Source organism: Macaca thibetana, chromosome 11 (genome assembly GCF_024542745.1).
Source record: "Macaca thibetana thibetana isolate TM-01 chromosome 11, ASM2454274v1, whole genome shotgun sequence".
NCBI classification, from domain to species: domain Eukaryota; kingdom Metazoa; phylum Chordata; class Mammalia; order Primates; family Cercopithecidae; genus Macaca; species Macaca thibetana.
The window spans coordinates 120,838,519-120,863,770 of NC_065588.1; the positions used below are offsets into that span (position 1 = coordinate 120,838,519).

Here is a 25,252-nt window from a genome sequence, read left to right on the forward strand (position 1 = left end):
GCCCGCCCCAATTCCACCTCCAGCCTGAGCTCCTTCCAGCAGCTGCAGCAATCCTTTTAAATGGAAATCAGATCCTCTGCTGCCCTCCCTAGAAGAGCCTTCACCCCAAGGGAGGAACCACGGTGGGTTGCGGGGGGGCGCTGTCAAGGAGGTGGCAAGATAGCGCTGAACTGGCAGTCGTTTTAGGTGGAAATGAGAGGATTTCCTTCCTCACAGGAGACAAAGGGGGAGTATTTATTAGGGCTGAAGCTCCGCGCCTCCGTGCCTATTTTCCAAGAGTGCAACAACAAACACGTTTATATTTGTATTATACACACAGAGCAAATATAAGGCAATGGTAACCGTGGCTGATTCTAAGTGGTGGGTATATAGACGTTCCTTGTACTCTTCTGTCAAATTTCTTAGAATAAGGACTTTGGATTCTTTACTACAAATACATGTATTAAGACTCGGTGTCCCACTGCATTCGGAATAAAACCTGAATGTTCCATCCTAGCTTGAGGGCAGAGGTTTCCTGTCCCACTGCATTCGGAATAAAACCTGAATGTTCCATCCTAGCTTGAGGGCAGAGGTTTCCAGGTGATATGGCTCCTGCCGCTGGCCTGCCAGGTTCTGCCCCAAGCTGGTTCCTGCCTCAGGGCCTCTCTGCACCTGCTATGCCCTCTGCCTGACACCCTGACTCTCAGATCTGCACAAAGCCAGTCCTTTCTGGTCACTCCCACCTCAGCACTGAGGTCCCCAGCCCATCTCGAGAGCCTACCCCTCTGCCCAGCTCTTCTCCCCGCATTACTGGGCCGTTTCCTGGCCAGTGTCTCCTGGGCACCCGGCAGCCCTGCGTGGATATCTCTTAACTTGATAAACAGATTGGATGCTCGTTTCAAGAGTCTCTTGTACCAGCCCAAGTGCCCGTGGGTACCATCCAGTCAAGGTGGGGGGGTCTGAGGAAGCTGGGCAAGGCACTGCTGGGCAGCCCACCTCTCCTCATCTATGAGCAGGCCTTGGGTCCCGAGGGCTGCCCACAGCTTCCCAGGCACCAGCATCTGGCTGGAAGTGTCTCCTCCATCTAGTGCCCAGACAAGTTCGGGGCCAGGGCAGGCAGGGCCAAGGGAAGACTCTCTTCCCATACAGCACAGCCCCTCCTTCCGGAGCCAGGTGCCAGGACCTCCTGCCCCAGCTAAGCCCCTCACCTGGCCCCACGTGCCCACACACCTGCCCAGGACGCCATGCCTGCCTGGGGTCCCCCTCCCCAGGCACTGCTCAGTTCTGCCGTGTAGCCACTCACCACACCACCATACCCCACACACCCTCCTGGGCTCTCTTGGAACTGCCCCTTGGGGGTTCAGAGCATGGGCTCAGGAACCAGGTAGTCTGGATTCAAATCTCAGCTCCACCACTTCCCAGCTGTGTGACCTACGGCAAGTTACTTAACCTCTCTGTGCCTCGATTTCTTCATCTGAAACATGTGGCTGACCAAGCTCCCACCTCACAGGACTAAATGCCCTAATGTATGGAGAGCACTCAGAAGAGTGCCCGGAACACAACAGGCACCGGAAGGGCAGGGTGTGCGGGCATCCTCCTCGTCCTTACGCACGATCTGTCCCTGCAGCCTGCAGGTCTGAGGACAGGGCCTACATCACACCAACTGCGAGCCTCGCACACAGTAGGTACTCCGTGACTGCTGGCACTCAGGCCCCGAAGGCATTGGATCAACTAACACCCTCGGTGTCCCACGCACTGTTCTGTCCCAGCCCATTTCCGTTCAAGCAGCATTTAGTCATCACCTACTGTGTACCATAGACCTACAGGCACCAGGCATGACAGAGCCACTGCTGTGCCCTGGAGGGCCTCTCTGGAGGCTGGTGCCCAGCAGATCTGACCCCAGAAAGGACACAGGGAGTTGCCTCACAGGCCCCACCCCAACACAGCGGAGGGAGGGCAGAGGTGGGGCAGGGGGCTGCAGGTACAAGGGGAGCCCCTCCACCCTCCAGCAAGGCTAGTTCCCAGCTCTTGTCGCTTCTCCTATCCAAGAATCCCAAGGCAGTAGTCCCCATCCAGGCCGCCTCTTCCCCAGGTGGGGACCTTCTCAGGGTCTCCCCAGCCTTATCCCATTCCCCGTCTCCCAGCAGCCCCGTGGCTTGGGGGGACTCAACGACATCATCCTCAACTCTACAGAAGGTCCCATGAGCCAAAACCAGGCGGCCTCACTCCATCTCCCCGGCATCAGCCACTGGTTCACAGGACCCCGGTCCTCTCCTGGCCTAATCAGAGCATCTGTGAGACCGTCAGAGAAAGGATAGCTCTCTCTGGCTCCCAGCTGCTATGGGAATTCAGGTTCAGTTTGTCAATGTTCTAACACACAGAGTTGAAAAAACTGCATAGAAATGAAGGGGTCAGGTGTGGTGGCTCACACCTGTAATCCTAGCACTTTGGGAGGCTGAGGCGGGTGCATCACCTGAGGTCAGGAGTTCAAGACCAGCCTGGCCAACACAGTGAAACCCTCTCTACTAAAAATACAAAAATGAGCCGGGCATGGTGGTGGGCACCTGTAATCCCAGCTACTTGGGAGGCTGAGGCAAGAGAATTGCTTGAACCCAAGAGGCAGAGGCTGCAGTAAGTAGAGATCCTGATACTGCACTCCAACCTGGGTGACAGAGTGAAACTCAATCTCAAAAACAAATAAATGAAATGAAATGAAGTGAAGTGAAATGAAATGAAATGAAAACAAGACTTGAGTTGAAAGACTATTCCTGCCATCCACCCCCAACAGACGTTTCCAGCTACACCCATTCCTTTCCTGTTGAAGCCCATCTGAGTCCACGCTTCTTTCCCTGACAACTGGGAGAATAGTCGACCCTGATCTCCTCTGGGGAATGGGTGATGTCCACAGCCGCCCTAAACCACCACCACGTGCCTCTGGCACACCCAGCCTCCCTGCCGTGGGCTGAGATGCACAGCTTACAGTGAGAAGCAGGAATCAGCACCCTTTTCTGTTTGAATGAGGCCACTGGCCACAAACGCAGGCTCAGGGAAAGGGGGCTGAATGCTTGTCCACTGTCTCCCGTGCTGCCTGGCACACAGCCCACCCTGATCCTCCACCTCTCTCCAAAACTTCTCTTTCTGCCTGAAAAGCCCAGGACAGGTCCCATGACCAGGGTTTAGCAACTAATTTTCCAGGCCAACATTTTGCTTTCTTCCTTTCCAGGCTGGAAAAGGGGCCATAGGGCCTCCCACCCCCACCCACCCTGAGGCCTTCTGGAAGCAGCTATTGTCTTTCCTCCTTTCCTGGCCGGCCTTGGCTTTTCCTCCGCAGCCTGGACGCTCAGGGAGGAGACAGCTGTGGAACCGAGAGGGCCCCGCAGTTGCGGCCCCCTGTGCGCTCGATTCTCCCCGGATCTCAAGGAAACCTGATGGGGGCCACGGTGTGGACTTACCCATTGTTTCCGAGCGTGATTCCTCCTCTTGAAGTACAAGATTAGCTTCTTCCGCATCGCCTGGTTTCTGTGCAGGAGGGAAGCGGCAGACAGGTCAGCCTGGCCGGACTCAGGCGCTGCACCCCGCGCCATCCTGTTTGCTGAGAATAAGCCCTGAATTTGCCCCGTTACTGGTTCTCAGGGAGATAAGACCCCAGAGTACTGTGTCCCCAGAGAGACCTGTAAGCTGCCAACGTGCGTCCTCACTCCCCTGCACGCGAGGCAGCCCCCGCCAACATTTAGGTTGAGCCCGGTGTGCAGACAAGAGGGTTCCCAGAGCCGAGGGGCCTGTGGCTTCCCGCCCCTGCCCACATGCACCCCAGCAGCCACACCTGCCCATGGAAAGATGGCTACAGAGAAACAGCCACAGCCTCCAACTAGGAATACAGGCCACGGAGCCTGAGACCCCGAGACCTGCTGCCGCCTACAGGCTGGGTGTCAGGGTGTGGCCTGCACGGCCCCAGGGTTGACTCCAACCAGGTGCAGTGCACAGCCCTCCAGCACACCCAGTCCTGCCGTGGTGGGAGGGACACAAGCAGGGTGGGGCAGCTGGTGGGGCCACCAGGCATCGACTTCAGGTTTCAAAACCCCCAGGGGGGTCTCAGACTTCAGGCCAGGGGCCATGGGGGCTCAACCAAGCAGGTTACACACCCCACTGCAGGTTCCAAGGGAAGCAGGCACGTCCTGGGAGACGGGAGGTTCAGAGAGAGAGAGAGACAGAGACCCAGAGACAGAGGGAGACAGAGACCCAGAGACAGAGACCCAGAGACAGAGGGAGACAGAGACCCAGAGACAGAGGGAGACAGAGACCCAGAGACAGAGGGAGACAGAGACCCAGAGACAGAGGGAGACAGAGACCCAGAGACAGAGGGAGACAGAGACCCAGAGACAGAGACCCAGAGACAGAGGGAGACAGAGACCCAGAGACAGAGGGAGACAGAGACCCAGAGACAGAGGGAGACAGAGACCCAGAGACAGAGGGAGACAGAGACCCAGAGACAGAGGGAGACAGAGACCCAGAGACAGAGGGAGACAGAGACCCAGAGACAGAGGGAGACAGAGACCCAGAGACAGAGGGAGACAGAGACCCAGAGACAGAGGGAGACAGAGACCCAGAGACAGAGGGAGACAGAGACCCAGAGACAGAGGGAGACAGAGACCCAGAGACAGAGAGAGACAGAGACCCAGAGACAGAGGGAGACAGAGACCCAGAGACAGAGGGAGACAGAGACCCAGAGACAGAGGGAGACAGAGACCCAGAGACAGAGGGAGACAGAGACCCAGAGACAGAGGGAGACAGAGACCCAGAGACAGAGGGAGACAGAGACCCAGAGACAGAGGGAGACAGAGACCCAGAGACAGACACAGACCCAGAGAGAGACAGAGACCCAGAGAGAGAGAGACGGAGACCCAGAGAGAGACAGAGACCCAGAGAGAGAGAGACAGAGACCCAGAGAGAGAGAGACAGAGACCCAGAGAGAGAGAGACAGAGACCCAGAGAGAGACAGAGACCCAGAGAGAGACAGAGACCCAGAGAGAGACAGAGACCCAGAGAGAGACAGAGACCCAGAGAGAGAGAGACGGAGACCCAGAGAGAGACAGACAGAGACCCAGAGAGGAGAGACGGAGACCCAGAGAGAGACAGAGACCCAGAGAGAGAGAGACAGAGACCCAGAGAGAGACAGAGACCCAGAGAGAGAGGGAGACAGAGACCCAGAGAGAGAGAGACGGAGACCCAGAGACAGAGGGAGACAGAGACCCAGAGAGAGAGAGACGGAGACCCAGAGACAGAGGGAGACAGAGACCCAGAGACAGAGGGAGACAGAGACCCAGAGAGAGAGAGACGGAGACCCAGAGACAGAGGGAGACAGAGACCCAGAGACAGAGGGAGACAGAGACCCAGAGAGAGAGAGACGGAGACCCAGAGAGAGACAGACAGAGACCCAGAGAGAGGGAGACAGACAGGGAGACAGATGTGAGAAAGAGACAGAGATTGGGAGAAGGGGAGAAACAGAGGCAGAGAGAGACAGAGAGATGAGATCCAAGATAGGACAGCGACCTGGAGATGGACAGGAAATGAGACTGGAGTGAGAGAGATGAGACAGAGAGGATCAGAGAGAGAGAGAGAGAGAGAGAGAGGAGTCAGAGAGAGATAAGAGCCAAAGGAAAGGGACAGAGACTCAGAGGAAGATGAAACTAGGAGAGGGAGAGAGAGAGAGAGAGAAGTGGGGAGAGGAAGAGAGACAAGACCCAAAGAAAGCGGACAGAGACCCCGAGACAGGCAAAGGGAGGGAGCCCTGAGAGTAGAGGCCGGAGGTTCTGGAGCCCATGCCATGAGGGCTGGAAAGCACCCCCACCCGCCACTGCATCAAGGCCTCAGCACCTTCCTCTTCTCTTCCCAGGCCCCTCCCCACAGTCTCTGACACACAAAGCAGGTGTTGCAGCCTCCCAGGGCCTGGGGCCACAGCCACCTCAGGAGCCTGCTGTACACCTTAACTTGCTGTCTGTCCCCAATCTGGGGCATGCAGTGGCACCCACTTTTCCGGGGAGGGGATCCCCAACTTCTTCATATTCTCAGCAGTGGCCAACCCCGCTCGAAAGCTCCAAAGCTGCTGACTGGGAGCCACGCTCTGCCCAGCCCCCAGGACCCTAGCCCCATTGGAAACCGGAAAAGGAGAGAACCCCAGGCTCTGATGGACGAGTGAAGCCTCATGGGGCTCAAGGGCCTGGAATCCACCTCAGTCCCTGGGTCATTCTGGTGGTGCCTTGGCCAGGGCCTCCCCACCTTCCATCAGCCTGGCCCCCACCCTGGTCAGGGTGGGCCCCAGGGGTCCTCAGTCCCACAGGCTAGGACCAGCACCCTTTATCTCATAACAGGGTGTCTCTGAGCACACCTCAGAAGCCCTCAGTTTCCTCATCTGAAATCTATGGCATCACAGCCTCGTTTTCTGTTATTCAACAAGTGCTTACTGAGCATCTACTATGTGCCAGGCACTGTTCCAGGTGCTGGGGACACACCAGGGAGCAAGACACAGCTGTGGGCTCTCACAGAGGTGACACGGACAATAAGCAAGATGACCAAGATAATCCTGGATTTGGGAACTTAAGTAGAGTGGTGGGCTAGTGAGTGCTTGCGGGGCAGGGTGTGAGGGGCTATTTTAGATTCCCTGGTGCAGAAAGGTCTCCCAGAGAGGATGGCCTTGAGCTGGGATCTACGTCATCAGAAGGACCCGGCTCTGGGAAGATCCAGAAGGAAGGGAACTCCGGCTGGAGGGCACCGCAGGAGACAGGAACAAACTCTGTGTAGTGGAAGCACAGACCGGAAGGTCCTGTGTCTAGACAGTGCTGGGGAGGGACAGAGAGGACGGAGGAGGGGCTGTGAGCAAGACTGGCAGGGCCGGTCCTGCAGGGTCCTGTGAGTTTCGACATGGCAAAGGGTTTGGTCTTTTATGCAAAAGACAGCTGTGAAGGAGTAGAAGCAGTGAGGGCCCAGGGCCACTGAGCACAGCAGCATCCAGATCTTGGCGAAGACCATCCTCCAATCCCAGAAACTGTGCTGCCCGGGACATGGCTGAGTCCGGCGCTCGGCCAGGAAGTATGCAAGAAGAGCCCACAGTGACTTTAGTCAAGAATTGCCAAAAACAAAAGAAAACAAAAGTTAAAAGGACACAGAACCCAGCCTGAAGGTTTCCGGCTGCCAGAGCTGGAACAATGTGAGTGACAACAGAAATAGCCCTGGGACCAGATTAGCGTCCCAGGAATAAAACAAATCCCCACGAGTCTGTGTGATTATAAACAAATGACTCAATACATCAATGCATGGAGGAGAAGGGACAGATCTTTCTTCTAGAGTTCCAATGAATAAATGTCCAAGAAATGAGGGAAATAGAAAATCGTCATTAGAATGCAGTAATAACCCAACTGCCGCTGGCAAGATCCAGGGATGAATGCTAAATTGGTTAGCAAAATTTTAAGGAGCAACAAGAAATTTGCACAGTCTCAAAGAATCTCCCCTCAAGTATGAATGAATCATGGTGGTGGTTCCACAAATCTTTATATTCCCACCTCCAGGAGGCGGAGCTTAACTCCCCTCCCCTGGAAAGTGGGTGGGACTTGGTGACTCCCTAGCAAAGAACAGAGCAAAGAAGGGATAACTCTAAGGCGACAGGGGAGACCTAGGGCAGAGCCCCCATCACGTCGGCATCACGCAGCCCCTGACCTTTCCTGGTCTTCCCCAAACCCCCCATCCCAGTCTTACCAGGAGGAAACACCTGCCAAAGAAAGCCCTGACCAGTGCTCTTCAAAAGTGTTGGGGTTGTGAAAAACAAGGCAAGGCTGAGAAGCTGTCACGGGCTGGAGACTAAGGAGACACGTGCACAAATGTCACGTGAGAACCTGAATCAGATCCTGGACCAGAAAACAGACGTTGGCGGGGAGACGGGTGGAAATGCAAAGACAGCTGGTAGTTTAGTGGAGGGTCATGTGCCGCTATTTCTTTCCTAGTATTTTGTTTCGTTTTATTTTGATTTTTGTTTTTAGACACAGGGTCTTGCTCTGTCTCCCAGGCGGGAGTGCAGTGGCTTGATCATGGCTCACTGCATCCTTGGACTCCTGGGCTCACGCAATCCTCCTGCCTCAGCCTCCTGAGTAGCTGGAACTATAGGTACGTGCCACCATACTTGGCTAATTTATTTTTTGGTCGAGACGAGGTCTTGCTTTGTTGCCCAGCTGGTCTCCAACTCCTAGCCTCAAGTGATCCTCCCACCTTGGCCTCCCAAAGTGCTGGGATGACAGGCGTGGGCCACCATGGCGGGCCCCAGTTGTGGTGTTTCTCTGCTGTTCTATAAGCTGTCCACCTGAGGGGTGCCAGGTGAAGCGTGCGTGGGAACTCTCGAGAGTGTATTTGCAACTCTTCTGTTGTACAACGTACAATCTAGTTACTTTAAAACAAATAGTCCCGCCTTCCCACAAAAGAAGAGAGACAGAATCCACTTTGAAACACCGTGGTGAAGACCATACGATATTGACTTTGGGGTTTGCAGGCGGTACACTGCCTAGTACAGGTGAGAATGTCACCCCCAACCACTCCCCCAAAAAACCCTGATATGTGTAAGTCCTAAGCCCCAGCACCTCAAAACATGACCTCATTTGGAAACAGGGTCTTTAGAGCGAGAAGCAGGTTAGAATGAGGTCACTGGGGTGGGCCCTAATCCAATGACTTATGAAAAGGGGAAATTTGAACACAGAGACAGACACGCACGGAGGGGAGATGACGCGAACAGACACGGGAAGAACGCCACGCGAATATAAAAGACGGGAGTGACGCATCTCCTAGCCAAGGAACGCCAAGGAGGCCAGCGGCAGCCAGGAGCTGGAACCGGCAAGGAAGGAGCCTCCCCTGGAGCCTTCCAGAGAGCGTGGCCCTGTAGCACCTTGATTTCCAAGTGCTGGCCTCCAGTACCGTGACAGAAAAGTTCCTGCCATTTTCAGCAGCCTCGTTCATGGCCAAGTATTAAGGCAGCGCTGAGAAGCCAGTCTGGCATGTGATCGTCCACAAACCGTGGGGCCGTCACTGCAGCTGGAAAATGACTCGGTGAGCATGAGGCCTCGGAGTGGCGGTGATGTGCACGCAGCTGTCTGTTCACCACCGATGGGCAGCAACTGAGGGTGTGAATCCTCCCTGGTTACGGACACTGCCTGCCACCCACAGACATCCACGTACCACACAAGAGGACACATGTCAAGTCCGCAAACACATGTCAAGTCTGCAGGTCACAAATCGCACAGTGCACAGGCCAGAGACAGCCTCCGAGGGTGTCGTGTTGGGCCATGGTGCTTTATTTTTATTTTTATATTTTTTATTTTTTTGAGATGGAGTCTCTCACTCTGTCACCTAGGCTGGAGTGCAGTGGCGCAATCTCGGCTCACTGCAACCTCCGCCTCCCTGGTTCAAGTGATTCTCCTGCCTCAGCCTCCCAAGTAGCTGGGACTATAGGCACGTGCCACCATGCCAGGCTAATTTTTGCATTTTTAGTAGAGACGGGGTTTCACTATGTTGGCCAGGCTGGTCTCGAACTCCTGACCTCGTGATCTGCCTGCCTCAGCCTCCCAAAGGGCTGGGATTACAGGCGTGAGCCACCGCGCCTGGCCGGTGCTTTCTAAAATCTTAAATTCATTGCCAGCACTGAAAACCAGAGGCTGTTACACAAAAAGCCAAACCTAAAGCTTCTCTTGAAAACATCAGGCCATCGGGCCACACCCCTTCATGGCCACAGGCTGGGAAACTGAGGCTTGGCTGCCCTTTTCAAAGGTCACCAAGCTCCCCGTTCCTCAGCCCTACCACTCCCTATTGCCTCACACCAGCCCTCCTCACTCAGACGTTCCTTCCCGCTCCTGGAGGCAGCCACCCGGGTTTACAGTCCCCTAGAATCCCGGTGTATGATGCCCACGTGTTCAACACTCCTCTGGCAAACTTTTTTTAAGTGTTTATTTTGTTCCAAGCAGTGTTTAGGCAATGAAGATGCAAATACTGCACTGCAGACAAATCTTTTCTGCTGAGCTTCTGTCCGGCAAACGTAAAGACCACAGTCTCTAGGAGGGCTCTGGAGGCACGGGCCAAGCAGCATGTGATGAGTTTGCTGGTACAGGCATTCATGGGGTGCAAAGAAGTCAGGGTTTAAAAACACACACCCTATAAGGAAACCTAGTCCTGTCATCTGCCAGGGCACTGGGAAGGAGAAGCAGGACGTAGGAGGGTGGGATAAGGAGGCAGGAATTATGAGAGTGTTCCACGGCAGTCCAGTCGGACCCTGGCTGGGACTGGTCCTGGGGCTTATGGGGTACTGGAAAAGGAAAGCTTGGGGCAATCAGGGGAGGCTTCCTGGAGGAAGGGAGGTTTGAGCTGAGGCCTGGAAGAAGCAGAGGAATGGTGTGGGAAGAAGAAAATAAGCAGAGCCCTGGGTTCTAGGGAGGGAGGCAGCGATAGTGAATCTGGAGGGGGCAGAAGGGGTGCTCAGGGAGAGCCTGACCCCAGCTGCAGAGGAGAGGAAGAGGGAGAAGAAGAGGGAGAGGAAGAGGGAGGCAGCCGTGCAGGGCCCGGATACCTTGGGAAGAGACTGTGGGTTGGGGTGATGGTCTGGACCTCCTGATCACTGAGTGCCAACCAAAAGCTGTGACAGTGCCAAGCAATGTGACGTGACTTGCCTAAGGTCACCCAGCTAGGGAGGGGCAGGGTCTGGAGTAGAGACCCAGGAGAGGAAGCTGGAAGGATGTGCAGTTAGGACTGGTCTAGGAATTTGTCTATGTGACCCTGGGGGAGTCATCTGATGTCTCTGAGCGAGACCACAGAGACCTGCTAAGAGTCACCTGGGTCCTGACTGGTCCCCCTTTCCGCCTGCACAGCCCCAGGTCTGACAGTTCCCATCAGCCGACCCCCAAATGAGGCAGCAGGAGGGAAGAAATCGGCCTGCGAAAAAAGAAAAACGAGCGACGGAAGAAAGCAGCAGGCTTCCAGGCCTGAGGGGACCGGCGAACCAGGGCAACCCCCGGGCAAGCAGAGGCAGAGCGCGCCTGGGCGCTGGCTGCCGCCCACCCCCGGGCCCCACGCCCTTTCACCACATCCCACGAGGGCTCCACGGATGCCTGGGAATTCCTGCAGGGTCCTGCCCAGGGTGGGACCCATCCCTCAGTGGAGACCCCATCTCTTGCTCCTCTGGGGTTGCCCCGGCCCCGCGCCGGTGGTCTGAGCTCTCCCTCCTGCAGCAGGGGACACCAACAGCGCCCGAAGCAGGTGGCGGTGGGAGGGCAGCGGAGGCGGCTACGGGTGACTCCAACGCGTCCGAAATTGTCTGTGCAGCAGGAAGTCAAGCGTGAAATTAACTTTCACTCTGCGGCCCCAGCATGCAGACACAGAGAAATTAAAGTGACGGGGCAAGGTCTCAGGGGAGGGAACGACCTCCCACCTTGAAGCAATGACAGCAGCAGCGGCGAGGAGGCCGTGAGCGTGGGGGAGGCTGCTCTGGGGGAAGCTGGGCACCCCACCTGACCCCGGCTGGATCATCTCATTGTCCCATGGCAGCAGTCACTTATCACAGTGTATTTATTCTTAACAGCCTCCCTTATTAGAATGTCAGGCCTCATTCACTGCTATGTCCTGGAGGCTCAGAACAGTGCCTGGCGTGTAGCAGATGCTCAGTAAATATTGGTTGAATGAATGAATGAATGAATGAATGAATGAGTCTGGGTCTCTGTAGATAAAAGAAAGAAGAACCAAAAACCCAGTATGTGCTCTACACGCTGAGCACTGACCTCAGTGAGCACGTATGAAACCGAGCCCTAGGGCAAGTGACTTCCCACAGGGACACACAGCTAGTCAGCCAGCCAGGACGCGCTGCGGTCCCGCTTGAGGCCCCTGTGTTCAGCCACGTGGTGAGACGGGGCCTGCACGGGGCCTCCCTTCCCATGTCCGCACTGGACACGAGACAGTTTCTGCAGTCTAGCAGGAGCAGAGTCACAAAACATCAGAGCCTGCAAGGAGTGCAGGGTGCAGAGGCTGCTGAGGGCAGCTTCCTGGGCACTGCAGATTTCCTGAACATTATGCTCTCTCAGCTTGCATACCTCTCAGTGACAGGGTGCTCACTACCTACCTCAGCAGCTCCTGCAGGGGCCTTCCCATGGTACTCTCACCCCTACCCCCAGGTCCTTTCTCCCTGTGGCCACCAAAGCAAATTTTTAAAACAAAAATCTGATCACATTGCTTCCTGGGATAAACTTCATCACTGAATTCCCTTCCAACAGATAATAAAGCCGGAACTCCTTACCAGCCCTCCGTGACCTGGCCTGTGCCCTCCTCTCCCTCGCCTACCTCCTCGGGCCATGCCAGCCTTCTCTGTGACCCCTGCCAGCTCAAGGAGGCCTTTGCACCTCCTATTCTACCCATCTGGGACACTCCCCGGAGGTCCACACAGCCGGCTGCTGCTCAGCCTCCAAGGGTCCCCTCAACTGTCACTGCCTGCCCTGACCTCCCTGGCTAATATCACCCCCTCATTTTCTCTCCCATTACCCCACTTACCAGAGTAATAGAATTTTTAAAAAATGAATGGACTGCACAATGAAAGTTAATCATAACTGCATTGAAATCTAAAATATAGAAGGGATGATAATTTTAGTAGAAAATATCCAAGAAATTAAAATTCTAAAGACAAATCAGTTCCAATAATTTACACACAAAGGTTGTTCTAACAGAACTCGACTACTTACAGTGTAGGAAATCTTAATTATTCATCTATTTGTTTTATATTATATTATATATATATTTTTTTGAGACACAGTCTTGTACTGTTGCCCAGGCTAGAATGCAGAGGCATGATCTTGGCTCACTGCAACCTCCATCTTCCAGGTTCAAGCAATTCTCCTGCCTCAGCCTCCCAAGTAGCTGGGACTACAGGCACACGCCACCACAGCTGGCTAATTTTTGTATTTTTGGTAGAGATGGGGTTTCACCATGTTAGCCAGGGTGGTCTCGAACTCCTGACCTCAAGTTATCTGCCCGCCTCGGCCTTCCAAAGTGCGGGGATTACAGGCATGAGCCACCGCACCCAGCACATCTATTTGTTTTAATTATAAACATGTTTGTTTGTGATTTAGATTTGCAACAAATTCAGTGAGGTGGCTACCTATTTAGTCAAAATGTACTTTAATAGACCACAGCCATTCTCTGACAAAGATTATGGGATGTCAAATACAGCACTGGCTTTAATATGCTTACAGTTTATTCTACTTAGACAAAGATGAAGCAATATCTATTTGCTGGTGTTATCTATATGAGTATCATGCTTCTCTTCTGTTTAGACTCTACAGCTGTCTTTATTACCTGAAATCATCCATATCATTCGGCTTAAAATATCGTTCCCTTTAAGTGAAAAAACCTATGTAAAATTGTCAGTATAATAATATGGCTATCAAAAAATATTATGTTATGAAGAAAAAATCATAACTAGGTATATGAAGGCATAAAGAGCTTAAGATAGTTATGTGAGCATAGTACAGTTATGTGAGCATAGTACTTTAGATTGGCTGGTATTTTCTTTGTCTTTTCTTTTTTTTTTTTTTAAGAAACAGGGTTTTGCTCTGTTGCCCAGGCTGGAGTACAGTGGTGCAATCACGGCTCACTGCAGCCTTGAACTCCTGGGCTCAGGCGATCCTCCCACCTCAGCCTCCTGAGTATCTGGGACCACAGGCACGTGCCACCACACCCAGCTAATTTCTTTTCAATTTTGCTATATTTGGCCAGGCTGGTCTCGAACTCCTGGCCCCAGGCAATCCTCCCACCTCAGCCTCCCAAAGCGCTGGGATTATAGGCATGAGCCACTGCACCCAGCTGGATTAGCTGACATTCTCTTGTTTTGTTTACTTAACTCATTCTGGTTCTGTCTCCACTGCCAGACAAATCTTGATGAGGGGTGAGGCCTTTGTTTTATCCAAGGCTGAGTGGCCAAGGCCTAGAACAGGACCTGACACACAGCAGGCTCTCAGTAAGATGGGATGAATGAATGAGGGAATGCCCCAAACAGCCCGGACTCAGTTGAGAACACCCCACCCTCATCCCCTAACCCGCCTGTGACGAGGTCCCAAGAACATCCCCCTTGCTTTCAGCACCCCTCCATCTGTGGCTTCCCACCCCAGACAGGGGCCCCAGAACAAGGGAAGTCCCAGGAAGCTGCAGAAGGGACAGGCATAGCCCGGGCAATGAACGAGCCCGCCAGGCCGATGAGGAGCCCAGGCTGCATCTGACATGGGCATTCCATACCAGCCCAGGACCCCTGGTGCAGGACACATGCCCCTTCCTGACACTCTGCAGCCCTTGTTGGCCACTAGCTGAGGATGACCCCCCACCAGCCACGCTGGTGAAGTATCTTTGTCAGGTGCTCCTGAATCCCAGAAGGCCAAGGGCCTCAACTAGCAAGGAGAGATTTTCTAGGCTGCTGCAACAATGATGCTGCAAGAGGGTGGCCAAGTTGATCACCTGAGGTTGGACCAGTCCTGCAACTCTGGAAACTACAACAGCAACGATCTCCCTGTGAACTAGTCCAGCACCAGCAGATGCGTGAAAACACTAGGTTTGCATGCTTTCAGGAACGAGGAGCTCACCACTGCATATATACTCTGTAGTTCCATCCCAGGAACGCTTGAACAATCGGACCAGGCTGAACTACCCACTGAATCAGCTAAATGCCTCCCTTTGCAGCCACACTCAAATGCATGTACCCTCTAACCATGACAAACCTCGAACATTCAACAGCTATGATCCTGAAGAGTCTCGCCTCCAACCTGCCAGCACATGTTCCTCAAGGGGCAAGATCTGCAGCCCCTTTTACCTTTTGGGTTCCTGGGCACGAACATGAGATAACATGCCCTCCTCAGCCCAGCAATCTATGCTCCTGTTAATGCATCCCAAGAAAAACCCAGCCTCCTTCCAGCTGCCACACCTTCAACGCCTTGTACCTCGCTTGAAGATACAATGCTACCAGCCTCCAGCACTGCCCCACCCAGCGGCATGTGGCACTTAATTGACATTTTCTTCTCTCCCAGCCTCAGTCTGGGAAAAGGCCCCCATCATTAGAATACATCACATTGGCCACCTCCAAAGCCTCGGGGCCTGGATGAGTGCTCTGATCTGCCCCATAGTGGGCTGTGCCAGAGGGGCCTCGCTGTGCAGATGCCAGGTGACTCCCAAACATGCTTATGCCAGAGCCCAAAACACCAGGCCCCGCCTGCACTGAGGCCACTCCCCATCTCCCTGAGCCGGCTGCCCTCTGCCCGCAACAGCTCCCTCCTGCTCGAACAGGGTGCACATGTACACAGACTGGGACCTCTGACCTCCGTCTCTCCAGACCCACCTGTACACCAGCAGCTCCCCCGCCCACCCTCCCAAATCCAGGCCTGTCTCCCGAAACCTCAGGGGGACACTCTCTCTGCTCCCCGTCCCCACCCCAGGTGCCACCTAGGACTGTCTCCTGTCCCCTCCAGGAGCACCTGGCCCTGGCCGGGAGCCCCTGATGGGAACAGAGAGCCCACGTCCCACATCCCATGCAGGCCGCTGAGAGCCTGTTTGCCCACCCCGCCCCCGTGGTCTGCACAGCTACCCACAAGCACTCACATTTTGATGTTCTCATGATACTGCCGGGTGTCGGAGGGCTGGTTGTACAATGGCTGCAAAGGGAGAGAGAGAAGCGCGTCAGAGCCCGGCTGGCCACTGGCCACTGCAGAGCCCACCGGCAGGAGCCCCAGGCCTGGCACAGAGGAGCTGTCCTCTGGGTGAGGGCTCAGCCATGGGCAGGCATGAAACGGAACACAGGGACCCAGCACGCAGCCCCAGCCAGGAACAGGCTGAAACTGGTTCCTCCAGGACAGCTGTGGGTACGGTGACCGCCCCCACCAAGGTCGTCATAGCTGCTCTGCGGGGCATTCAGCAGTGCTGGCCTGAAAGGGGCCACAGCCCAGAGCACACCAGGACAAACCCACACACACCCCAGAGGTTGGCCCTGGCCACCGAACATGGAAAGCCGCTTGGTTTCCCAGCTCACCATGGAAATGTGCGTCCCAACGCTGCAAGATACCACTCCACCCCCACTGACGAGCAAAGACAAAAACGTTGAATAATGCCAAGTGTTGGTGAGGTCTGCGGTGACAGGAAGCCTGGCACATAGCTGGTGGGAGCATGGTGTATGGGCACGCGTCCCCCAGAGAGAGAGACAGTAGCCACTGCCTGGTGACGAACGCTGACGCCCCCGCCTCCGACCCCCATGCTCCTGCAGATGCCTACTGTGCTCTGCCAGGAGACGGGCGCTAGGACGTTGCTACAGCGCTGCTCACAGCGGCCCACGAGAAGCAAGCTAGCCGTCCGCCACCAGAAGAGCAGCTAAGGAGATCAGGGATCAGCTACACCACAAATCCCACACAGCAGTGAGAAAGGGACACAGGGCCCACAGGTAGCAAGCACAGAGCTTCAAAGAGCGCACGAGGAGACGCAGAAAGCACTGCAGCGTCTGTGATGGGGGCAGGGACCCAGACAGCTGCCACATGTCCCCTCCCAAATGGAAGAACCTTGCTTAGCAACCAAGGGCACAGCCTGGGTTCAAGTCCAGGTTCTGATGCTTTCTAGCTGGGTCTCCATCTGTGCCTCCGTTTCTCCTCATCTATAAAATGGGGTTAAACTCATAGGGTTTTGCGAAGATCAAACGAGACAGTGCATGCTAAGCTCTGAGGCTGGCACCTGCAGGCTGAAGTGCCCAGAGGTGCCAGTCGCATTGTCGCCATCAGGGAGCAGTGACTTTGTTAATGGCACCCACCTTTCACGCCTCCCTGTAACCACCCATGACCTTGCTGTGGCCAGTGGAACCAGTGCACCCTCAGCAAAAGCAGAGGCTTGACGATGAGAGTTCACATTTCTGCTGTTTCTGTCAAGAGAACGAGCCTAGCCTGGCCTGCAGGAAGCGGGCAGAGAGGCAAAGAGCAGAGTGGTGCCACCCAGCCTGGGCTGAGCTACAGCACTGGCCCACCGACTCCCTTGCTGGCCACGGAGGTACAAGAGCTGAGTCCGCACCAGCAGAAATGCTCAGCTGCCTTCCAGACTGGTAAGAAACAGTAAACAGTTGCTGCTTCAAGCCTCTAAATGTGGGCTGCTTTGTTCCCCAGCAGAAGCCATGTAACCGCACTGCATAACCGATACACTCACCCCCACCGGACAGACAGGAAAACTGAGACCTTAAGAGCTTCCAACATTTGCCCACAGCTGGTAAGAGATGAGCCTGAATGACAGCCCGTCTCTCAGCTCCAGCACTGGAGGAAGGAGTATGCTCTCCTCTCTGCCTGAGCCTCTGTGTGTGTGTGTGTGTCTTTCTGTGTGTCTCCCTCTCTTCCTATCCCTCTCCCTCACCTACACACACAGCAGGAGCCTCCCAGGGTGGCCACGGGTGACTATGGTGGGAAGATCAGGTACAGAGTATGAGTGATCAGGTGGAACGGGGTAAGGATGGAGACGTGGAGTCCTGCAGCCTCGGGGCAGGGCTGCAGCAACAGAAGGGACACACAAGTCTCTTCCCTGGGGATAGAGCTGAACACACCTCCTGATGACGCCAGCACAGGGGGCCACCCAGATCCCTGCCCACCCATCCCCAGAGAAGAGCCTCTGCAGCTCTGCAGAGCCTCACAGACGGTCTTGGCTGGTGACAATGTCGCCTTTCTCCCTGTAGCCCCAGATCCCCTGCTAGGGAATTCACCACTGGACTCGGGCAATTCCAGGGTCCTGCTCAGCTACTCTCCTGGGGACAGAGATGTCATCCTGCAGCTGACATGAGCCATTTCTCCCCATGCCAGGTCAGGCTCCCCTCCCAAGGTTCTCAGCCCTGAACAGAGGGCAGTTTCCCCACCCCGACCCTGGAGGTTTGAACAAGACGAAGAAGTGAGCAGAGGAACAAGAGAGTCCATGGTCAGACTCACTGCAGAACTTTCCAGTGGAAAGAAGGGGTACGGTGCAGCATCCCTGCAGAGGGTGCGAGTCCTTGTCTCAGGAATGGCAAGGGGCCCTATCAAGATGCCCACGCTGTAACCCAGGGCAACACGTTGGCTCCTTTATGTTCCCCACATGCCAATCAAATGCAGGCCAGGTGCAAGGGGACATCACTTAAAGGTTCGGGTTTTGGAAACAGGCCCCAGTTTAAATGGTGGCTCCTCCCTCACTAGCTGTGAGCTTGGACAAGTGCCCTCAACACTCCGGCCTCAGTTTCCTCATCTGGAACATGAGTGTAGAACAAAGAGGACCTACTTCACGGAAATTTTGGATAGCCCAGAAAATTTCAGACTTGGTGAAATTTAGTGTTTGTCTTGTTTTGGTTTTAAAGATAGCAAACAGCCGAAGGGGGCCAGAAGGGGACTGGAAGCCCACCGCACACGACCCTGGGAGGGAGTGGTGGGCAGAGGGGACAGTGCTTCTGCGGCACAGGGCGGGAGCAGAAACACAGGACGGGCTCCCGGGGGCAGCGGGAGCCCGGTCAGCCTCCAACCCACCGAAGCCACAGGGGAGGGAGGCCACTTCCACTTGGTGGCCGCCTCCTCTGCCCCGTAGACAGGGACACAGCCCCTGCTTCTCAAGGCGGCCATCGGTGAGCGGCCCGCAAGGCGAAGGCCCCGAAGGACTGAGGATACTGCGTGCTGCCGCCTCTAAACAGGGGCTGCCCCCTGGGAGGCACTCACCAGTCACTCCCCGAGGCCACTGAACCCCAGGAGCCCAGGGGAGGCTCTGGGCCCAGAGCTGCTCGAATGCTGTGTGTCGCCATGGCAACAGGCTGAGGCCAGCCATCTTGGAAAGCCCAGAAGGGGGTTGGGGGAGGGAGGGACAGTGACATGTCCTGGCAGATGCATTGCTGAGGGGACACAGGGCCCGAGGGGACTCCCCAGCACCCCCCTCACCCTCTGCAGAGGGGGCTGCACAAAGGCCTGGCGGCTCCCCAGCCCAGGCTAGGCGGGGTCCTCACGTGGGGCCATGAGACACCTCCACAGCCACAGGCTGGGGGCATGGCTGGCCCGTGTCCCTCACCCCCAGGCCTTATCCTCCCGGGAGAAATGACCCCTGGGGGGACACATGCCAGTGAGGTCATCAAGGCCCAGATGAGTGTGGAGCCTGGGGTGGCACCCAGGAGGCCCCAGGGTCTAGCTCTCTCTTGCTCAGCCTCCGTCTCCTCTAAAATGAGAGGCGCAGCCACTCAGAGGGCAGAAAGAGGGCAAAGGGGAGCAGGTGCCAGACGCAGGGCTTAGGCAAAGATGAGGCACAGTGGTGACTAAGAAAGCCAGCAGGGGCCAGGGAGGAGGCGGCCCCCCTCGGGCTTTGAGCCAGGCAGCAGGGCCACCAGGAAGAGCCACAGTCCCAGGCGGCCTGAGCTGGCAATAAATGAAGCGTCAGCCCCAGCCCTCAACCCGCTGGTGACACCAGCTTCTTAAAATAACGCCTTGGAACAGGAAGGAAGCAATGACTCAAAGCGGCAGAGAGGTCGGGGCTGCCGGGCGCGCCCTCCACCACCGCGCCTGCTCCCAGCCTGGCCCGGGCCCCACAGCTGGGCGGGAGGGGCCGTGCCCCACCATCTCAGAGCCCTAGACCCCTGGTTAGCACCTCTGCTGCTATTTTCATCCTTTCCAATGCAAATTCCTCCAGGGGGGCCACAGGGATCCATCCCTGCCGAGGGGAGGGGCGTTGGAACTGCAGCTTCTGATGGAAGACACCCTGGGAACTAGACTCTGTGACCACAGCCCCTGGGTCCTCAGGCCGTCCCTGGTCCGGGCTTCTGACACCTAGGTGGTAGACAGGCCCCTGCAGAGGGTGTACCACGGAGCTGCCTCTGCTTGGAGGATGCCTGTGGCCACTCGGGCCTGGCAGATCTGTGCAGAACTGGCCAGCCGCTCCCCCCGGGGCTCAGCACACCTCCCCACCTCATCTCTTGCTGTGTGGCCCGGCGCAAGGCACTCCCCTCGCTGAGCCTCATCCAGAAAATGGGATGGCAACAGCTCTGCGAGGCACCCTCCCTTTCCCCGCTGACTGGCACCAAGCCAGGGGCCTTCAAGAGTCCAGACACTAGACCTTGGCCTCCTGTGCCATCAGCCCTTTGGAAGCCTCTGCTCTGAGATCCCCAAGCGGGAGACAACCCCATCCCCTTGTCTCCAAAGAACCAGAGAAGACTCACTGTGGGGCCCCTGGTTCCAAAGCTTCTGACACCAGCAGCTGCCCACCCCCATCCGCCCACAGACTCCCACGGACAGGGGCTTCCTCGCCTGTGTTCCTCAGGCCCTAAGACATGGGGGCCTCCAGGCCCTTTCCCCTAGGAAGCCCCCAGGGACCAATCAGGAAAGGGGAGCGGGAGGACCTGGAAGTCTGGAAATGGTTGGGAACTTCATCCAACCCTGCCATCTCCATTTGGCAAAAAAGGAGAAACCGAGGCAAGAGGCAGCTTACTGGTGGGGATGTAAAATGGTACGGCCACTTTGGAAAACAGTTGGACAGTTCCTCAAGGGGCTAAACATAGGGTTAACAGAGGATCTAGCAATTCCACGCCTAGGTACACACCCAGGAGAAATGAAGACGTACGTTCACATGGAAACGGCACACTAATGTTCACAGCAACTTTATTCACAATACCCCAAATATGCAAACAATCTCATGTCCACCAACTGATGAGTGGGTAAACAACACGTGACCTGCCCCTACAGTGAAAACATGATTCAGCCACAAAAAGGAATGAAGGACCAACCCACGCTCAACACAGATGAACCTCGAAAACATGATGCTGAGGGAGAGAAACCAGACACAAAGGACCACATATTGCAAGATTCCATTTATAGGAAATGTCCAGAATAGGCAAATCCATAGAGACAGAAGGGTTTCTTTTTGAGATGATGGAATGTTCTAAAATTGACCGTGGTGACAGTTGCACACATCTGTGAATACACTAAAACCCACTGAATTGTATGCTTTAAATGGGTGAATGGCATGCGTGCGAACTGTACTTCAATAAAGCTGTTTACAAAACAGAAAAACAAGCAAGCAGCAGCTGCTGGAAACTTCCCCAGAAATCACTTCCACGGTGAGAAGCACGACCCCAGGCCAGAGCTCGTCACCAGGTCGCCCAGGCCCAAGGATGTACCTGGAGGGGGCAGAGCCCTGAGGGGATGGGGGAGCCCGGCGAGGTGTCTGAGTCCAGCCAGGTGGGTGGCTGGGCCCTGCTTCTGAGCTGGAGGAGCCCTTGCCATCTCCTCCCTGCTTCTGCCTTCTGAGCGGGCCTGGGAGCCTGGGGCTTGCAGTTCCTGAGTGGCCTCAACAGACAGACCCCAGGCTTCGGGGAGCTCTCACTGTGCAAAACTGAGCGGCCTGCAGAAACTTCACGCGGAGTAGCTCATCACCAAATTGTTCACAACTACTGAGCGCTTCGTAGGGGCCAGGAGCTGCACTAGGTGAGCCTTTAACGGGCATCACTGCCTTTAACCCTAGGAAGACCCTGGAAGGAGGCCCCAGAGTGTCTGCCTGTCCGAGATGAGAGAGCACTGTGGTACTGGGAGGTCAGCCCCTTTCCTAAGGCCACTTGGCAAACACGCAGTGGAGTTGAGTTTAGATGGAAGCTCTGAAGGTGTCAGACTCGTTTCGTTTATGAGGCAGGGTCTCACTCTACTGCCCAGGCTAGAGTGCAGTGGTGTGATCATAGCTCACTGTAGCCTTGAACTCCTGGGCTCAAGCCATCCTCCTGCCTCAGCCTCCCAAGTAGCTGGGACGACAGGCGTGCATCACCACACCTGGTGAATTTTTTAATTTTTTGCAGAGACAAGATCTTGCTATTTTGCCCAGGGTGATCTCAAATTCCTGGCTTCATGCAATCCTCCTGCCTTGGCCTCCCATCGTGCTGGGATTACAGGTGTGAGCCACTACACATGGCCGAAAGCGTAAGACTTTACCTGCACCCTGGGCGCACTCACACGCACACCCTAGCCCACCATGCACACAGACTCTCCCTCATCTGGCACACATGTGGGTAGCAGTATGCCTTCAGTGCCCACCACGGCCATCCATGCTGACCAGCTCAGTGCGCACACACGGCTGTGGGGCAGGCAGGGGCTGTGGCCCGTTCTCTGGGAGCTAGGGCTTCTGCATCCACCCATCCTCAGCCCAGGGACTCCAGGAGGCTTGGGGCTTGCTTTCCAGCTCTGCTGCTGACATGGCGTCTTTCCACAGCAAAAGGACACTAGTGACAGCCATCATCACCACCACCATCATCATCATCATCATCATCATCATCATCATAGCTAATGCCGAACACTTACTGTCTGCAAGGCAGGCGCCACACCTGATGTTGGACAAACATTAACACAGCTCCTCCTCACTGTAACCCAGTGGAATAGGTGCTGTTAGGATTCCCATTTTACAGATGAGGAAGCTGAAGCACGGAGAGTGTAACAAACCCGCTCAAGGTCACACCACCATGAAGCAGCGCACCTGGGAGTGGACCGAGATCGCGTGACCCAGAGAACCGGCTCTCAGCGCTCAGCTGGAGCAAACGCGCTGGTCTACAGGTGTGTGACTCTCCTCACAGCCCGAGTGGCCGGGCTTCACGGTGTGCACAGGAGTGCGCAGGTGGCCCCACAGGCACTTGCTGCCAAGACTCCCCACCCCCACTCAGCCCAGCCAGGCCCGCCCACCCGCTATCTGCCATCCTCTCATCAGGAAGGTGGGTTTCCTGCCTCCTCCGCGGACGCCGCCTGGGCAGCGCTTGGCAATAGATGACTTCCTCCTCCACCGCACCCTCCCGCCTCCCTGCCCACCTCTCCAGCCACCCCCGCCCTCCCCGGAGCCCCCGACCCTGTACCCCAGCTCACCAGCTCCACCTGGGGCCCCAGGCCTTCCAGAATCCGATGTGCAGCTTCGGCCTTCTTCTGCAGGGTGATGGCGAAGAGGAGGAATTTTTTAAAAAAACAAAAAAACACAGATTATAAATAGAGGCTTCCCGGAGCAGCGGGCACCTGCCCAGCCCAGTCCAGCATGCTGATCCTCAGTACGGGGGAGGGAGGCCTGGGGCCCTCTCCAGGCCCTCCCCTGGCTGGAAAAAAACACAGAGGGGCCTCAATACCCCCACAGCGGCCCCAGCAAGCCCGCCAAGTTTCGATTTTAGCAAATGCGCCAGGTCCACCGAAGCCTGCTCCCCGGCAGGCGCGCAGGCCTCGCTCCCCCAGGGCCCGGCGATGTGGGCACCGCTCCCCGCCAGCCCAGCCGACACTGCCAGCCCTGAGATGCCTTCCCTCGCCCTGGAAGCTGGTTGGGTTGTCTACAATTACCTCAGAGCTAGTGCAGCCAGCGAGGGAAGGAGGAGGAGGAGGAGGAGGAGGAGGGAGGGTGAGATAGAGGCGCTCAGAGATACCCTTTCTAGGATTCTTGTGTTTCACAATCATGTGATTATTTCTGGGCTGCCCTGGGGCCTCCCCGCCTCCTCCCCACTCACAAGTGGGGACTTATTAGGAAAACAGGAACATGTGGTGCAGGGCTCCGCGGCCGCTCCGTCAATAGGCTGGACCTCTGGGCCCCCACCCCGGCCCTCGGCGTGAAGGCAGACGTTGTGCCTCGGCCAGGCCCGCCAGCCCCTAGCCTGGGACCACCAGGGTCCGCTCAGAGGAGGCCTGGAGGATGGCCCAGGCCAGCCAGGTACAGGGAGGTGGGGGGTGGAGGGGCTCCTGAAGGTGGCTTCCTGGGGCTTGTGACGGAGGGCAGGGGCAGAATTTGGGTGGGTTTGGGCGCCCCCTGCACAAGGCTAAACTGCGTGTGTGCTGGCAAATGGGTGTTCACGGGCTGGCACGTGGGCGAGCCCCTGCTGTGACTCAGCTGCACCAGGGCAGCCACCCAGTATTTGGCAATGACTAGGCGGACAGGCCCCAGAAGTCACCATCACCATATTGAAACTGTCCCCAGTGACCCCAAACCCAGATTGGCCAAAAGTAGGTGACCCCGAGTCCTGGGAAACGTGGCTGCCAACAAAAACTTGACGCAGCCTTTGCCAAGATCTCCTCGCAGGGCGGAGGGGCCCAGGCTCCCCAGCTGCAGCAAAGAAGGGAGGGCATGGCGGGTCAGCATCACTCCCACTCCCCAGCCCTCGGAGAAAGACCTATGTAGGTGGGCTCAAGCCGGAACCTAGAGCTGCCTCTGCCTAGAGCCCAGGGCCTGGACCACCAAGAGCAGAGCTATGCTCTCGGCCACCTTCACGCTGAGCCGAAACCCCGAGACCTGCAGCCTCAAGGTGCGGCTGGGGGCTGGAACAGCAGGGGAGAACTATTACAGCAGTGATCAGTTCCCCAAGCACCTGCCATGAGCCGACCGTCAGGCACACGCTGTGTTCTTAACATTTCAATCACGCATAAGCACCACGGGAGGCACACGCAGGAGTAGCCCCATTTCACAGATGGTGAAACTGAGGCACAGAAACAAAACACAGGGAAGAAGCCCTTCTTACGACCTCCGGGATCCACGGACAGAGGAAGCCAAGGGCCAGGTCCCACGCAGGGCCACCCCTCGGCTTGGGACTAGTATTTCCGGTGGATGGGGGGAGACATCACCCTGAGAGTCACTGTCCCAGCCACACCCTCGAAGCAGGAAAGAGTCTGCCCTGGGGTACTGAGGATGGGAGAACCCCTGAGCCAGGCCCAGGGAAGGACTGGGTATGGGGTGGCATGGGGGCAGGGCAGCTTCCAAACGCTGGGACCGGTGGAGAGACAGGGAATGAATGAGACCTGGCGCCTGCCTGGAATAAACCCAAACAACAGCTGTTGGTTAAGAGCAGTGACAGCAGATTAGTATGCTCAGACGGAGAAAGGTATGTATGAAAGTGTCTTGACTCAGCCTCCCCTCCCCAGAGAGGCCTTCCCTGACCCCCCACAGCAGGGTGGCCCACCTCCCTTGACCACTGTTTTCCCCACCTGGCTGTCTTCACAGCACATGTGGTCAGGGGTAAGGGTCTGCAGCCCACTGTTTATCCTACTGGCCATGTCCCCCTGATGAGGACTCTATGAGGAGCAAGGCACCTGCTCTGTTCTCTGCTGCACCCACAGTGCCTGGAACAGCGTCTGGCTCAGAGTGGATGCTCAGGAATGGTCTAAATACCTGGAAATGGGGTCGGCTGGCTCCCTTGCTCAGGCTGGCTCCCTCACTCAGGCTGTCTCTGGGGCAAAGCATTCTTGTACCCACAGGCTCTCTGGTCCCAGCC

At 56.2% G+C, this 25,252-nt stretch overlaps 2 protein-coding genes across 31 annotated transcripts in view; one reads left to right on the plus strand and one right to left on the minus strand.

The window, feature by feature from the left end:
* The window catches only part of NCOR2 (nuclear receptor corepressor 2), a 240,891-nt gene that overhangs the window by 109,396 nt on the left and 106,243 nt on the right, over nucleotides 1-25,252 (minus strand). For all 30 annotated transcript variants that reach the window (XM_050747807.1, XM_050747808.1, XM_050747805.1 and 27 more), the window contains 3 exons: nucleotides 22,881-22,937; nucleotides 15,628-15,680; nucleotides 3,432-3,498 (listed from right to left, as the gene is read on the minus strand). In XM_050747807.1, coding sequence (XP_050603764.1) covers nucleotides 3,432-3,498; nucleotides 15,628-15,680; nucleotides 22,881-22,937 — 177 coding nt within the window. The remainder of the gene's footprint in view (nucleotides 1-3,431; nucleotides 3,499-15,627; nucleotides 15,681-22,880; nucleotides 22,938-25,252) is intronic.
* The window catches only part of TMEM132B (transmembrane protein 132B), a 1,306,862-nt gene that overhangs the window by 70,250 nt on the left and 1,211,360 nt on the right, over nucleotides 1-25,252 (plus strand). The gene's annotated exons all lie outside the window — the stretch shown is intronic.